We start from the raw sequence: 15,833 nt of genomic DNA, 5'->3' as shown, positions 1-15,833 counted from the left end.
AGTAAAGCTGATCCCATACATCTCAAGTGTTAACAAAACCATACACCTACCAATAAAAAATCTATATTTGGAATCTTCATCAAGTAATTTTAAAATGTGTTTAAAAAAAAAAAAAAAAAAAAAAAAAAAACCATAAGGCGCCACTTCACATAAGGTGGAGCACTGCCTTACCATCTCTAGACCGCATCAGTGCCAAGGCGTTGGTAAGGCGCTTACCAACACCTTAAAAACTATGCCAAGTCCAGAGCTCTCGACTTTTAGAGCATTAAGCACTTCTCTCAATGTGCATTCCCATCAGTTTTTGGTTGCCTCAATGGCTAACCTAGCTCCTCTAGCAGCTTCGGCTACTTCAACTACTATCATAAATGTTCTAATGGGAACAGTTTTGGATTCGGCCACTACCTGTACTGCTATAGACCATAACCAAACTACCCCTTCCTTACTCCTTACCCTTGTTTCAGCTGAAACCTCTTCCACTGGCCATCCTCCCTTACTGAAACCATCAAAAAATAAGAAGAAAACCATCTCCTCCTCTTCCAAATCCACCACTAGACCCAAAGTCAATCCAATCCCTGTTACCTCTCCTATTATTGGATACACCCGTAGGTCCTCCCTCCGGAATTCCTCTTCGGCCTCTATTCCTCCCCACTCTTTAGAGCAATTGTTGCCCTCTTCTCCTTGTTCCCAATGATCCCCTAGACCATTTGGAATGTTCGAGGGCTTAACTCCTCGTCCAAGCAAACTGACATTAGAACCAGCATCCGCTCTTCCCTATTTAACCTATGCTGCCTCCTTGAAACTAGAGTTCTTAAAGAGAATGCCAGTGTATCATCTCCTCCGTTGCCCCGTCCCGGTCTCATATCACTAATTCTCTTTATAGTCCTAATGGCCGAATTTGGATCTTAGATCCCTTCTCATTAACGCCATCTCCTCCTCCACTTATGCCATCCACCTCTCCATCTCCCACCCCTCTGGGGCTCACATTTGCTACCTCTCAATCATCTATGCCCATAATCTTGCCACCGTAGATCTTCCCTTTGGACCGATCTCCGCTCCTTTAGTCCTCTCATTGATTCTAGGCCTTAGGGCATCGCGGGTGACTTTAATGTCATTCGTTTCAATCACGAAAAGCATGGAGGCAATCCCATTGATCATCATGAAGTTGACTCCTTTAATGATTGTACTGATGATCCTGGCCTCAATGATCTCATATGGTCTGCAGTCAAAGTCACTTAGCATGAAAGAAGTTCTGGAAACTCCCATGTAGCTTGTAAGTTGGACAGAGCTTGGCTAGAGTCCTTCCCCTCCTCTCATGTAAGGATTAAAGAATCGGTATCGGTCGCCATATCGGTTGGCAAAAATTAAGATACGTATCGGAGGGTATCGTATCGTATCATATCGTATCGGAGATACGCTAAAGATACGCACATAAATGTATAGGAAACATTTTTTTAAACACTTTTGCATAAAAAATTTGTTAAAAAAATCTATTGATAACATGTATTATGTATAAACACTAAACTGAGGGTATCACACTAAGAATTCAAGGTTTGTAGTTATCCTATAAATGTAAAATCCTTGTTCCCAACCTTGATTCCACTTTAGTTAGAGAGAAATATGGCTGACAACAACTTTGGAACAAAATCCCCTCAAAAAATTGTGTTTTCTGAAAAATTACCCATCTTAGCCATTATATGACCGTAGCGCACTGTATAGGTACATACCGATACGTGCCGATACTCATTGAAACATACTGATCGATACATACCGATACTCACCAATACGTACTGATACTCACCAATACATACTGATACTCTACAATACGTACCGAATGATACGTAACGATCGATACATACCGAAACGTACATTTCACCTCAATTTTATATTTTCCATAGAGTATCGGTACATATCAGTGCGTATCGTATTGTAACGGTGTGTATCGGTGATGCATCGGTGCATACTAGTATGTATTGTAGGATATATATTGATACAAAAGGATTTTAAAAATTTCATGTATTGTATCAATGTCTAGTATCGGTTGACTAAATTTAAGATATGTATCAGAGGGTATCATATCGGTATTGGAGATACTTTAAACCATGCTCTCATGCCTATTTTGAGCTCCCAGGAATCTCGGATCACAGTCCTATCTCCATCCATGTCCTCTTCCGCTTCTTTGGTCCAAAACCCTTCAAGTTCTTTGACATGTGGGTTTCTCACCCCGGTTTCCTCCCCTTAGTGAGAGATGATCGGAACATTCCGATTAACCCCTCCCTTTCTCCCCTCCTTGCCCTTGCTAAAAAGCTCAAGAATGTCAAAGTCTCCCTTAGACTTTGGAATTCTTCACTTTTGGTAATATCTCTTCTCGTCTCTCCTCTTGTTGGGATCGACTCACATCTATTCGAACCAGGATTTAGTCCAATCTTCTTAATTCCTCCCTAGCTGCTGAGGAAAAATCGATGGCCTTGGACCTATCTTTGCTTCTGAGCCAAGAAGAAAGTTTCCTTCGTCAGAAACCCCGTATCAAGTGGCCTGAGCTCGGAGACTCGAACACTGCCTTTTTCCACGTGTCCCTCAAAGCCCGTAACAATGCTAACTCTATCCCGAAGCTCATCTCCTCCTCTGGCAATGAGATCCTCAATCCTGAGGACATTAAAGCTGAGGTTGTTACCCACTTTCAGGATATCACACCCTCAATCAGTTCCTGCCCCCCCATCCCCCATCTTCTCCTTAATAAATTCATCCTTGAGGACCAGCTTCCCTATCTCCAGTCCATCAGTATCGATAAGGAAATTTGTCAGCCATTCTCTCCCATAAGGCTAACAAAGCTCTTGGCCTCGATGGTTTCAGTATGGGATTCTTCTCCTCTTGCTAGAACATTGTTCACTTGGATCTCATCTATGCTATCCGTAGTTTCTTTCTCAATCCTAACCAAATCCGTGGGGTCAATCATACCTTCCTTTATCTCATCCCTAAAAGGGAAGGGGCAGCAATCATGAATGACTTCAGACCAATCTCTGTTTGCAATTTGATTTATAAATTTGTGGCCAAAATTCTCTAATAGAATAAAAAAAATCATTAACATCCTTGTCAGCCTTAATCAATCTGCTTTCATTGTGGGTAGGAGTATTGCTGACAACATCATGCTTTGTTATGAGATTGTTCAAGGATTTGATCGCAAATCTCACTCCTCTACTGCCCTTCTTAAGATTAACATCCATAAGAAATTTGATACTCTGAGCTGGGACTTCATCTCTAAAGCTCTCCTCACCATGTCATTTCCCCCTTCCTTTGTTCACTGAATCCATTGTTGTATCTCCTCCCCCATGTTCTCTATTCTTGTTAATGGTAACCCGACTGGCTATTTCCCTCCTGGGAGGGGAATTAGGTAAGGATGTCCTCTCTCTCCCTTCCTCTTCTCTGTCTCCCTGGAGGTCTTATCTAGATCCATCCAATCTACCACGGACCTCCATTTAATCTCTCTTATTCCCAAGTGCAAATCCCATCATCTCACCCACCTTGCTTTTGCTGATGACATCATGATCTTCTCCAAAGCTGATCCTCTCTCCATTTCCACCATTATGGACTCTCTTAGATCCTTTGACTCTCTGGTCTCTGCATTAACCTGCTCAAGTCTTGTCTCTTCCTTTCTGGAGTCTCCTCTAACTCCTAGGATCTCCAAAGCTTGACAGGGTTCTCCGTGGGCTCCCTTCCTGTTAACTACCTAGGCCTCCCCCTCATCTCCTCTAGGCTCTCCTCCCATCACTGCTCCCCCCTGCTTGACAACCTGGGTAAGAAGCTTCAGCTATGGAAAGGTAAACTGCTCTCTTATGTAGGCCTCCTAACCCTCATCCGTTCAGTGCTCCAATCCCTGTATATCTACTGGTTTGGTGTCTATACTCTTCCTGCTGCCACTATCAAGGCCATTGAAAGCATTTTCTGCTCCTTCCTCAAGGGATAGATTCCTTCAGATTTCTTCACCCTCTCAGCTGGAGCAAAGTTTGTCCCCCCAAGGCCGAAGGAGGCCTTAGCATTAGGTGGATAAAAGATGTCAATTCTGCTAGGATTCTCAAGCTCATTTGGAGAATTGCTTCAAAGCATAAGAGCATTTGGGTTGATTAGATCCACTCCTATCACCTCAATCATCACTCCCTCTGGACTTCACCTGTCCCTCTAGATAGTTCATGGATATGGAGGAAAATTCTCTCTCAGCCCCTAGTCCTTAGTGCCATCTCCTTCTCCATTGGTAATGGTCAAACCACTTCTTTATGAATGGATACTTGGCACCCGGCTGGTATCCTTGCCTCCTTGGTGTCCCCTAGAATCTACTCCACTGGTATCTCCAAATCCACTACTATTTCCTATATCATATCCCCTCTTGGCTGGTCCCCTCCTCATTCTGCAGGCCCTGTTAGACCTCTGGTCCTCCTTTCCTCCTCTCCCTCCTGGCCACTGAGGTAGAGAAGATAAATGCACCTGAATTCAATCATCCAATGGGATTTTCTCTACTGCCTCGGCTTGGTCCTTCATTCAATCCTCTGGTCCTATGGTCCCTTGGCGTGACCTTGTTTGGTTTAAAGGCCATATCCCTCGCCACTCCCTTACTCTTTGGAGATGTTTCTCCAACTGCCTTCCTACCCAAGCCTTTCTCATCCACCGCTAGATCCCAATTTTCCCTTCCTGTTGCCTCTGTCCCCATGACTCTGAAGACATCCCCCACCTTTTCTTCTCCTGCCCCCTTTCTAGCTCCATCTGGAATCTAGTTCTTTTTAAGTGCTGGCCTTCCTTGAGGCCTATTCTTCCTTTTGATAGAGAATGGATTTTGATTAACATGACCTTCTCTGGATCCTGTATTTGTGACATTATTGGGAAACTGGCTTTCTCTGCTAGTATCAATCATATCTGGATGGAGAGAAACATCCGCAGATGGTCTTCCAAATCCCGCTCCCTTGAGAAGATTTGGAAATCCATCTCCTTCGATGTAACCTCCAAAATCCAGTATCTTCCCCATAAGCCTGTTTCCAGTTCCACCAAGAACATACATATCATTGCCTCCTAGAACCTTCATGTTGACACCATTCTCCAGATTCATAGCCCCCCCTTCTTTGCTGCCATCTCCCTTATTTTTGGGTTTGCTTGGTTTTCTTTTGGCTAATCTAGAATTGGATCTTGTTGGTCGTATTTTGATTTCTTGGTTTTGCTAACCTGATCTAGCTCCCTCCTCCCTTTTCCCCCTTGTATATTCTTTTCCTCTTGGTAATGAATTTGTTTATTTATCCAAAAAAAAAAAATCTCATTGATCATAATGAGAATGAAGATTGAAGTTTATAAAAATTGAGTATTTACTCATGGCTGAGATAGCTATTACCTTGAGGGGTGAGATACCAAAAACCTGAGGGGTGAGATGCCTATTCCCTAATTCTTCTTCCACCCTTCTCAACCTTCCATCAATTTTTTTTCTTGTTTTCTTTTCCTTATATTTTTTTGCTGCGAGAGAGTGTTTGAGTGATTAAAGCAAGTTTGATGAAGCCTAGAAGCACCATCAAAAGACCAGTTTAAAAGCCATTCAAGGCCTGTAGTTGCTGCTACTGCTGAACTTCCATAAAGTTTCCTTTGTCATTCTTCAAGCATAACTTCCCAACTAGCCATCAGTTGAGGCTCATCTTTTGAGGGCTTGTTGACCCATGTAGGACCTTCATCTGCTCCAAGTTTTAGCTCCGTCTAAGCTAGATTTTTCAGATTCTGCCTGGGATTAGGAGCACTAGTGATTCAAGTTCTATATTATCAAGCTATAAAAGGATAGCCTATTTGGTTGTTGGCTGCGTAGTTTCAGCCAGGGGATGTCTGTAGTGGGGGGTAAAATAGACTTTTCAAATTTTTGATATGTTTTAAGTTGCCACCATCAGTCAAACATGGGACATCTGTAGTATTTGAGATTCGTGTGAGTGTTGTCGATCGTGCAAAACACGGAAGGTCCGAGTCATTTACCCTAATTTTTATAAAGCACAACAATAACCTCAGGAAGAACACTATTAGAAGCAGGTGTTAAACTTCACAAGCCTTTGTTGACCCTGTCCTTACAAGGTCACACACTCCCTCCTATGTAGAAGACATGTGCCCGTCCATGTGATTTAGGAATACCTATCTCAGTGGCAAGTTCTGCCTGAAATAAGTAGGGCATGTTTCTACAAAGCGAGTCCAAACTGGGAAAATCACAAGACTGCTAATGATTCCGTTGTTAATGAAATGGCAACCTTGTTATTTTATGAAACTTTAACCTCATTCTCAAGTACTTCCTGTGTTTCCTGTATTCTGAAATTAGATCAGTAAGCCGGGACTCGGGAGTTGGAAATTCTACCCCATTGGACCAACACAAGGTGTCAACTATCAGTGTTGGACAGGATATTGGAAAGCTGGTTTTACAAGACATATCGGAGAGAAATAAGAGATGCTAGATATGCTTTGACACACATTTATATGCTCCTGATACATGAGAAACTAGAGTGTTTAAGCATTGTACACCATAAATAAGCAAATAATGATGATATCCAACAAATGTCAAATTATCTGTCTTTGCTATGTGATTCAAATCTTCATTGGCAAGTTCATATATCAAAGCTATTAATAAGTAATAAGAAGCAATAAAGCAAAAAAGATTTGAAAAAAAAAAAAAAATCAATGTGATCTAAATCTTCAATAGTAAGTTCATATTTTTCTTGTTTAATCACTCCCCCTAGGTTGTTTTGAGTGTAGATGGGATATACTTAGGTTTTGTATTGATTCATACAAGTATGACATCATTCTGAACAAATATATGTTATGTATCTCCTGTATCATATCGACATTGCCAATCTTGATATGTATCAAGACTTGACACCACGGATCCACATTCATATCAACATGTCTTCCATGTGGCATGGGGGAACATAACCTTGTCACAGAAGTGTCACCAAAAAGGGCAATAGCTTTTGTGCTTAACATGCTTTTTTTTTTTTATTGGTGGAATGCTTACCATGCTAAATTATGGCATTCCTAAGAACCAACCCACACTCAGCTCAGTTATACCCAGAGAAGTGCAGCAAGAATGTGGTGATTAACACATGAAGATATGTTGATCACCCAAAAAGAACAAGAACTTAAAAAAATACCTTGCAGTAGATACTGTAAAGGCTTTTTAGGCGACTAGACAAAGTTACTTCCATCCCTGGAACATAACTGAAAGCAGGAAAAAAAAAAAAACCTAGTCAACGTACATTATATGATGGTAGTACCAATAGGGGCTCATAAATGAATAACATGAGATAAAAATATATGCAAAATATTGGAAATTTTCAACTTATTATATGCAAGATTAATAGAGAAAAAGATTAAAAATGAGAAACCCACGAAGTTGATATTAATAACTCCTTATCAAGTGCTTCCTCACAAACTGCTAAAGAAGCTAAAGCTATCCCAGCATCCTTCACAACCTTAGGCTTCCTTTGAGCAGACTCTGAGCACATAAAATTATGGAGAAAGTTACTACGCTTTCTTCGATCGAGCAAAACATCAAATGGCAGAACAGCTTGCAAAAGATCCTGCGGATGAGGAAAAAAAAAAAAATCAACCTCTTGGTCCAACAAAGGCCACAACTCCTCGGGATAAAGGTAATCTAAAGTCAATAACAAGGATGGTTGAAATGAGGACACATCCATACACTTTATTTTGTACATTGTGTATGTATGACACAGTTTAGAAATTCCCAATACTAAGAGATTGCACTCAAAATAAGCTACTGTATGTGGCAACTTTAAGTATGAAAAATATGTATTAGAATAAGTGCAGAAGCTGTTATGAGTCAAATATATGGGTACAGTATGATGTCTGACACGAAGATTTCAGAAAAGGTAATGTTTTATGTTTAGTAAAATAATATCAACAATAACGAAAGGCTTCAGTCTTCATCTGATAATATTCCCTATTGAGAAATTCCAAAAAAAAAAAAAAAAAGAACCCCATGTAGCTAAGTTATTTGAGCATAAATATGTGATCTTCATTTCTATTGGCAATGCTCAAACTTCATTCTCAAATTGCATATTGAAGTTTAAAACATATAGACGATCAAAAAAGAAAAGAAAACTTTTCAAGACAACATCCCCCACCTTCATAGTTGCAAAATCCTCATCAACTGCCATCACAGATCCTTGCCTTGATTTCGGAGAGCCAGGAATCATATGATCTTCATGCAAGGGTACCAAAGAGCTGGATTTAGGAGATATTCTCTTCAGATTTCTTGCCTTGATGCTAGGTTTCCACATGGAAGCAAGTTCAGCTCGCATTCTCTGAAAAGTATGAGGCTGTAGCAGTAGCAATCCATTAAATACTAAATTAGTTTAATGGAGAGAGAGAGAGAGAGAGAGAGAGAGAAGCCTGGATGGATAAGCATTGCACAGTTTGGGAGCCATGCCAGGAAAAACCAGGCTAAACTTGAGCCAGCATTTCCAGCAAGGGTAGATTAGGTATTTTAAAAAAAATTTGGGGGTTGATATTGTAATTAAAATTAATTTTTAGCGAGCTCTTCAAGAGCTGTTGTCAGGTACTGATATATTAGTCTAGTTTTAGTCTTTAAGTGGGTCTTTGAATTAGAATAGGCTGGTGGTAGAGAGTAACTGAGTTCAATTTGGTTTTTAATCTATTATTCAGTCTCAGTTGGACTAGGAATCCATGAGCGTGTCAATATTAGTTCAGTTAGCAACTATATATATTTAAGCACCTCCACCCCATAGAGATGATCGATTTTTGAATAGTGAATTTGAATTTTGAGTTTCATGTGCTGCTGTGTTACTACTTGTGAGTTCTTGTTTTCTCTCTCTTTTCCTCTGGGTAACCTTGGTTCTCTTATTAGATGTGACCTCCCCTACCTTGCTTCCATTCTTCTCCTTCTTACTTCTTATATCTGCTGATTTTACACAAGGTGAAAACCCTGTTTTTGGTTCACTTTTCTGGTTGCTTAATTTGATCAAATAACATCCAAAACCTTATCCCAACTTAATGGGGTCGGCTATATGGAGATTCCAAGCAAGGACGAGCACGAGGATCCATGCAAAAAGATTGACAGGTTATGGCTAATTATAACAGTACCGGATGTCAAACTGATGCACCAGTCTAAGTCAACCACACAAGCTTATAATGACAGACTATAACAAGGTACCGATTGTCTACCTGACATCATGGTTTAAAGTATCTCCGATACCGATACAATACCCTCCGATATGTATCTTAAATTTAGCCGACCGATACGACACACACCGATACGATATATGGAATTTTTAAAATCCTTTCGTATCGATATATATCCGATATGCACCAATACACTATCGATACGTATTGATACTCTATGGAAAATATAAAATCAAGGTGAAATATACGTTTCGGTTCGTATCGGTAAGTATCAGTGAGTATTTGTATGTATTGATCGGTACGTATCGATGAGTATCAGTACGTATCGATGAGTATCGGTATGTATCGATCAGTACGTATTGGTGAGTATCGGTACGTATCGGTGAGTATCTGTATGTACCGATACAGTGCACTACGGTCATATAATGGCCAAGATGGGTATTTTTTAGAAAACACAATTTTTTGAGGGGTTTTTGTTCCAAAGTTGCTGCCAGCCATATTTCTCTCTAACTAAAGTGGAAATCAAGGTTGGGAACAAAGATTTTACATTTATGGGACAACTACAAATCTTGAATTCTTAGTGCGATACCCTCAATTTAGTGTTTATGCATAATACATGTTATCAATAGTTTTTTTTAACAATTTTTTATGCGAAAGTGTTTAAAAAGGTGTTTCATATCCATTTATGTGCGTATATTTAGTGTATCTCTGACACGATACGATACCCTCCGATACGTATCTTAATTTTGGTCGACCGATACCGATACTTTAATCCTTGCCTGACATACTATATAGATCGGTGCCAGTCCTACATGCATTACGTCTACCACCAAGACAATCCATCGCCCAACCTACTTTTATGAAAGGAGGAATGAAATAACAAATTATTGATAGCTCCGCTAAGAACGAAAAATAATAAGAAATAAAAAGTCTGCACAATAAGAAAATTTCTTTACATTTTTGTATCAGCCCATATTTCGATCCATGACCCAATGACCATCTAAGAGAACTACATTATTCAAAAGTTCCAAAGTAAGTAGGAGGGATCGGATTCAGATTGAAAAAGCTAAAAGAGCTAGGGACAAGCCTAAAATGACCATAGGAGAAGTGGTGAGGAATGACATGTTTAGTCTCGGTCTTGTCCCAAGTATGACCTATGATAGAATCTATTAGAGGGCAAGGATCCATATAGCCAACCCCATATAGCTTTGACTATCCTGACTTGTTTGGTTGTGCGCCTCTTTCCCCTTACTCCTCATTTCTCATCCTTTTTTATCTTCCTTCAAATTTTTTTGTTTGGACATTTTTCTTATTTTGTTTTATTAAAAGAACTTATTTTGTTCAAAACACTCTAAACTAAGGATTTAGTCATCAGTATCGGCCAATACCGACCCGGATCAGATCAGGGCGGATCGGTCACTTTTGCCCTATTGCTCCAAAGAAAGAACTCTCTCCCCTAACTAGAATTAGTTAAAGCATCACAACCACAAGTAAAAAAGTGCAGAAAGTGGATGTGATGTCAAAAGAGAATAATGCATCACCCTAATCTAAAACACAAATGTATACCATACAACTATATCCATGCAACTGAAAGCATGGCTGCTGTGTTGCAATTCCAGGTTGCTTAATTTGATCATATCTCCTTTATAATAGTTCTGAATTTCTCCATATTTGATATTTTAGATTTTATTAGTGATGTTACAACCACCTATCCCAAAGGCTTGAGCTGTTAGAGGCCACAACAATGCATATCAACACAAAACACCCTTGCACATGCAGGTCCACACTCACGGTTCTGTACGTGACCTATCACTATGGGGGAACAACAACACATAGAACAAACCCCTCGGACTTAACAAGAATCGAACACCTGACCTCCTGGCTCTGATACTATGTTATAACGTTTATCTCAAAAGCTCGAGCTTTTAGGTAAGGACTACAACAATGTATATCAACACACAACAACTCATATCTCTTGAATTCTGAGATTGACTCCTAGTTTTTTAAATATGAAATTATAGAATTGAATTCTACACTCTGTTTCTTGGTTTTTCTCTTGCAGGTCCTTCGCACCATCTAAATTCCCATTAATTTAACATTTTTTCTGGTTAGGACATAGTTACCAGGGCTGCGTAATCCTTTTGTGAAGGTTACATCACTGTATACTGTCATCTTCTTCTTCTCAATATCATTTAGTATTAAATACAGACCCATATGTGTGCATGGTAATTACTTGATAAACTGGTTTCTCAGAAATGCATTAATTTCTGGTTTTCTGTCAAATATTCAAATTTCTTTACGTCTGATACTCTGAGCCTGGTTCTAAGCATGGTTCCAGCCTCTGTGCTCTTCCAGATTATATTCTAGACTCTGAACCACAGAGAGATGAGTCTTGCACTCTGTTTATCTTCATCATCATCAACAACAACAACAACAACAACAACAACGACTAAGTCTTTTCCCAACTTGATGGGGTAGGCCACATGGACCCAAGAAAAGAAAAGGAAGAAGGCAAGTAAAAGAAGGAAACAAATTACTAATCGCATTAACGAAGTCGAACACAGCTATAGGGGGTCCGCCACCTGGATCTTAGCCTTCCATTCCACTCTATTCGAGGCCATACTTAGGACTACGCCTAATTTGTGCATGCCTTTCCTCACAACCTCTCCTATGGTCATTTTTGGTCTGCCACTAGCTCTTTTGGATCTTTCTATCAAAAGAGGTCGCTCCTCCTTACTGGCGCATCCAATGGCCTCCGTTGAACATGGCCATACCATCTCAAACGACTTTCACAAAGCTTATCATGAATTGGGGAAAGTCCCAAATCCACTCTAATACGTTCATTCCTTACCTTATCCCTCCTAGTTTTTCCACACATCCATCTTAACATCCTCATTTCCGCTACACATAACTTATCAATGTCTTTTCTTAACAGCCCAATATTCTACGTTGTATATCATTGTAAAGTAACACCTGCAGGAGAGAGAGCATAATAGGAAACAAATTGGGCTATAGGATTAGTACAAGCTATCTTACCTATTTAAACAGCAATAGGGAGGTCAAACTAAAAAGGACAAAAAGAGATATTATCTGACTGAGGAAGGTGAAGCTCAGGATGTGGATCCAAAGAGGACTCTTGGCAGTCTTGTTTGTCCTTTTTGTGTACACAATAAGTACCTCCTCTTTACAAGGACCACTAGTATCAACAATATCCATAGTATCAGCATCATCCATCTCTTTAATTTCCCAATATCAAAAGAAAAAGGAGTAAGAGGTAAGGGAGAAAGAAATAGAATAGCACCAATGGCCTTTTCACTTTCACTTCTATTCTCCCCCTAAAAAGGATGTTGATGAGAAGCAAAGAAAGGCACGGACTTAAAAAATGTGACACCTTTGGAAAGAAGTCGCCTGCGAGAAGAAGGGTAGTAACACTTGTAGCCTTTTGTAGTGGAAGAATACCTAAGGAAGAGGCATTTAAGAGCTTTGGGATTGAGTTTATTGTGGGATGACTTTTTTTCCTTTTTCTGTTTTTCTTTTTTTTTTTTTTTTTTCCTGGGTGAATAAAATTTTATAAACAAAGAGGAAGGAGAAGTTACAAACAGCCCCTATAAAGAGGGGAGGGGGAAGCGAGAAAGCAAGCCCACAAGGGGGAACAAAATTCCTGAGCACAGAGCTCGGAAGCTGATAGGAACCAACAATGTAACAATTTCTAGGGGAGGGGGAACAAGTGTAGGAGACTTTTGAAGCCTTAGTCTTGACATCAAAGAAGATGGAATTCCAAATCTTTCCAAGCGGCTGAGAGTTGGAGGTCCATTTCCTATGATTTCTCTCCATCCAGATCTGATTGATGGTTGCACAGAAGGCGAGCTTGCCCTAATAGTCACAAATGGTCTTTCCTTAAAAAGTCATATCCATATCCACTCTCTTTGAAGGGGGAGAATTCTTCGATTAACCGGCCAGCATTTGGAGATAACAAGCTTCCATATAAAGGAGGAGATAGGACAAGCAAAGAAGAGATGGTCAATGTCCTCAGGCTCAGAACCACAAAGGAAGCATAAAGGGGAGACCTGGATTCTTCTTTAAATAAGAAAGGCTTGCATGGGAAGGAAATTCTTGAAGACTCTCCAAGCTGTGAAACTTTGGCGAGGGATGTGATGCTTAAACCAAATGAGCTTGTGCCATGGGAAAACCGTACCATGAGCTCTAATGAAGTCCCAAGCTGATTTTGCACTGAATATGCCATTTGGGGCATGCTTCCAAAGGATGGTGTCGAGCCTCCTAAGATTCGGATTTGGAAGGATAGGTAAGAATTCCAAATTTCAGCAATCTGGTCAGAGGCAAGAGGAGGGGGAGCCCAAGTTCCCAAGGAGATGATATCTGCAGAGCCTCAAACTGTATATACCTTTGGCAGAGATAACCTGAGATAGGAGCCCTTTAGGGTGCTAAGGATCAAGCCAAAGATAGGTGGAAAATCCGTCACCAATACGAGAGGAGATAGCTCTGGAGGCAATAGATCTCAAGGAAATGATCTTTCTCCACACCCAAGATGCATCAGGGGGAAGCGGACCGACCAATAAATTTCGAGCCTGAGGAGATTCGAGTACACCCAATTGACCCAAATGCTTTTCTTCTTGCTAATCACGTTCCAGATTAGTTTCATAGTTCCAGCTAGATTGACATCCTTGATTCGTCTCAACCCCAGGCCCCCATCTTTTTTAGGGAGGCAAACGGCAGCCTAACTTAGGGGGCGAAGGAATCTAGAGGAATCACACCCTTTCCAAAGGAAGGAAGCAAATAAGGATCCCAGCTTGACTGTAATTGCTTTGGGAAGACCATAAATACCAAACCAATAAATGTAGGAGGCTTGGAGAACTAATCGAATGAGCTCGAGCAGCCCTACAAAAGACAAAAGCTATCCTTTCCACAATTGGAGACACTTCCCAGTAAGATCAAGTATTGGAGTGCAATAATGGGCCGAGCCTCACAGGAATAAGAGGAAGCCCCAAGTACTAAACCAGAAGAGACTCTAGAGTAAAGCCCGTTTTCTGAAGGAAAGAGGACTCAGCCTCATCTGAGATCCCTGATAAGAAGATAAGGGATTTCCCAGGGTTGATGTGAAGACCAAACATCAAAGCAAAGGAGCCCAAGCAACGCATAATGGAATCTAAAGAAGAATCATCGGCCTGGGAGAAAATCATCAAATCATCGGCAAAAGCAATGTGAGTGAGCTTGATGGCCTTGCATTTAGGGATGGGAATGATAGAATTCTGATCCAAGGCAACTTGCAAGCCTCTAGATAGGACCTCGATAGAAAGACAAAAGATGTAGGGCAACAACGGGCATCCCTACCTAATGCCAGTAGAGGGGGAGAACTACCCAGCCGAGCTCCCATTGACCAGGACTGAAAATTTGGGATAGGCAATACAATGATAGAGCCAGTTGGTAAAGATAGGAGGAAACCCCATCAAGTTAAGAACTGAAACAATATAATCCCATTTCACAGAGTCAAATGCCTTGTGGATGTCGATCTTTATAAGGGCTGCAAGGGAATGAGACTTTCTGTGAAATCCTCTAACAGTCTCATGATAGAGAAGGATATTATCACCAATACTTCTTCCTGGGAAGAATGCAAATTGGTTACACTAACAAGAGGATCAATGACTTTCTTCAACCGGTTAGTAAGGACTTGCCAATGAACTTATACAAGAGATTGCATAGGGATATCGGCCTAAAGTCATTCATTGAGTCGGCTCCCTCCTCCTTTGGGATTAGGCAGAGAAAGGTATGGCTGATACTCTTGATCTGACTAGGGTTAAAAAAGAACCTTTTCACCGCTTTGATGAGATCCTCTTTAATGATGTCCCAGGCTGAAGTGAAGAATCCCATGCCAAAACCATCGGGGCCTAGGAGCTTTGTTGGCGTCATAGGAAAGAATAGCAATAGTAATCTCATCATCCGAGGCGATGGCCCAAAGCAAATGGCTATCATTGTCAGGAACAAGCTTGTTGATAAGGCCCTCAGGAATGGTGGAAGCTGAAGCTACCTCCAGGATGAACAAAAGCTTGAAGTGGTTCATAGCAACTTCTTTAATCTCCTCAACAGTGGTGACCTGGGAGCCATCAGGAGTAGAGAGCTTAAGAATAGAGTTGAAGTTGTTTTTTGCCTTCAAGGACCAATGGAAATAAGAAGAGTTTGAATCCCCTAGTTACAACCAATTGATGCGAGCCTTTTGCCTTAAAAAACTTTCTTCCTGAGCCAATAGAGTATAGAGATCCACAGAAACAATTTTTTCTTCCTCAGCCAGGGTGGAATTTTGATGATCATCTTGAACCTGAATCTGAATGGAGGATAATCTATTCTTGCAATCAGCAACAAGAGACGAGATGTTCCCAAAAGAGTTAGTATTCCAAAGCTTTAAGGCTTCCTTGACATTTCTAAGCTTCCTGGATAAAGCAATGAGAGGGGTTGAGAAAGCTTGGACAGGCTTAAGCCAAGCTTCCTTGACAACATTTAGGAAGTCAGGGTGAGGTGCCCACATATCAAAAAATTTGACCGGCTTAGGACCAAAAGAAGTGTAAGGGTGGATTGATATATGAATGGGGTTATGGTCGGAATGGCTGGAGGCTCAAAGGAAGTATGGGTGGAGGGATAAGAAGAAAGCCATGGTTCATTAA

The 15,833-nt window shown here is 40.7% G+C and overlaps 1 protein-coding gene across 5 annotated transcripts in view; it reads right to left on the bottom strand.

The window, feature by feature from the left end:
• Window positions 1–15,833, bottom strand: part of LOC122059842 — a 127,834-nt gene that overhangs the window by 51,120 nt on the left and 60,881 nt on the right. For 4 of the 5 annotated variants that reach the window (XM_042622879.1, XM_042622880.1, XM_042622878.1 and 1 more), the window contains exons 8-10: window positions 8,142–8,336; window positions 7,387–7,577; window positions 7,149–7,215 (exon numbers count right to left, since the gene is read on the bottom strand). In XM_042622879.1, coding sequence (XP_042478813.1) covers window positions 7,149–7,215; window positions 7,387–7,577; window positions 8,142–8,336 — 453 coding nt within the window. The remainder of the gene's footprint in view (window positions 1–7,148; window positions 7,216–7,386; window positions 7,578–8,141; window positions 8,337–15,833) is intronic. The other variant, XM_042622877.1, reaches the window with a different exon arrangement.

This window comes from Macadamia integrifolia, chromosome 13 (assembly GCF_013358625.1).
Source record: "Macadamia integrifolia cultivar HAES 741 chromosome 13, SCU_Mint_v3, whole genome shotgun sequence".
In the NCBI taxonomy this organism is placed as follows: Eukaryota; Viridiplantae; Streptophyta; class Magnoliopsida; order Proteales; family Proteaceae; genus Macadamia; species Macadamia integrifolia.
This window is presented reverse-complemented; position numbering and strand designations above follow the sequence as displayed.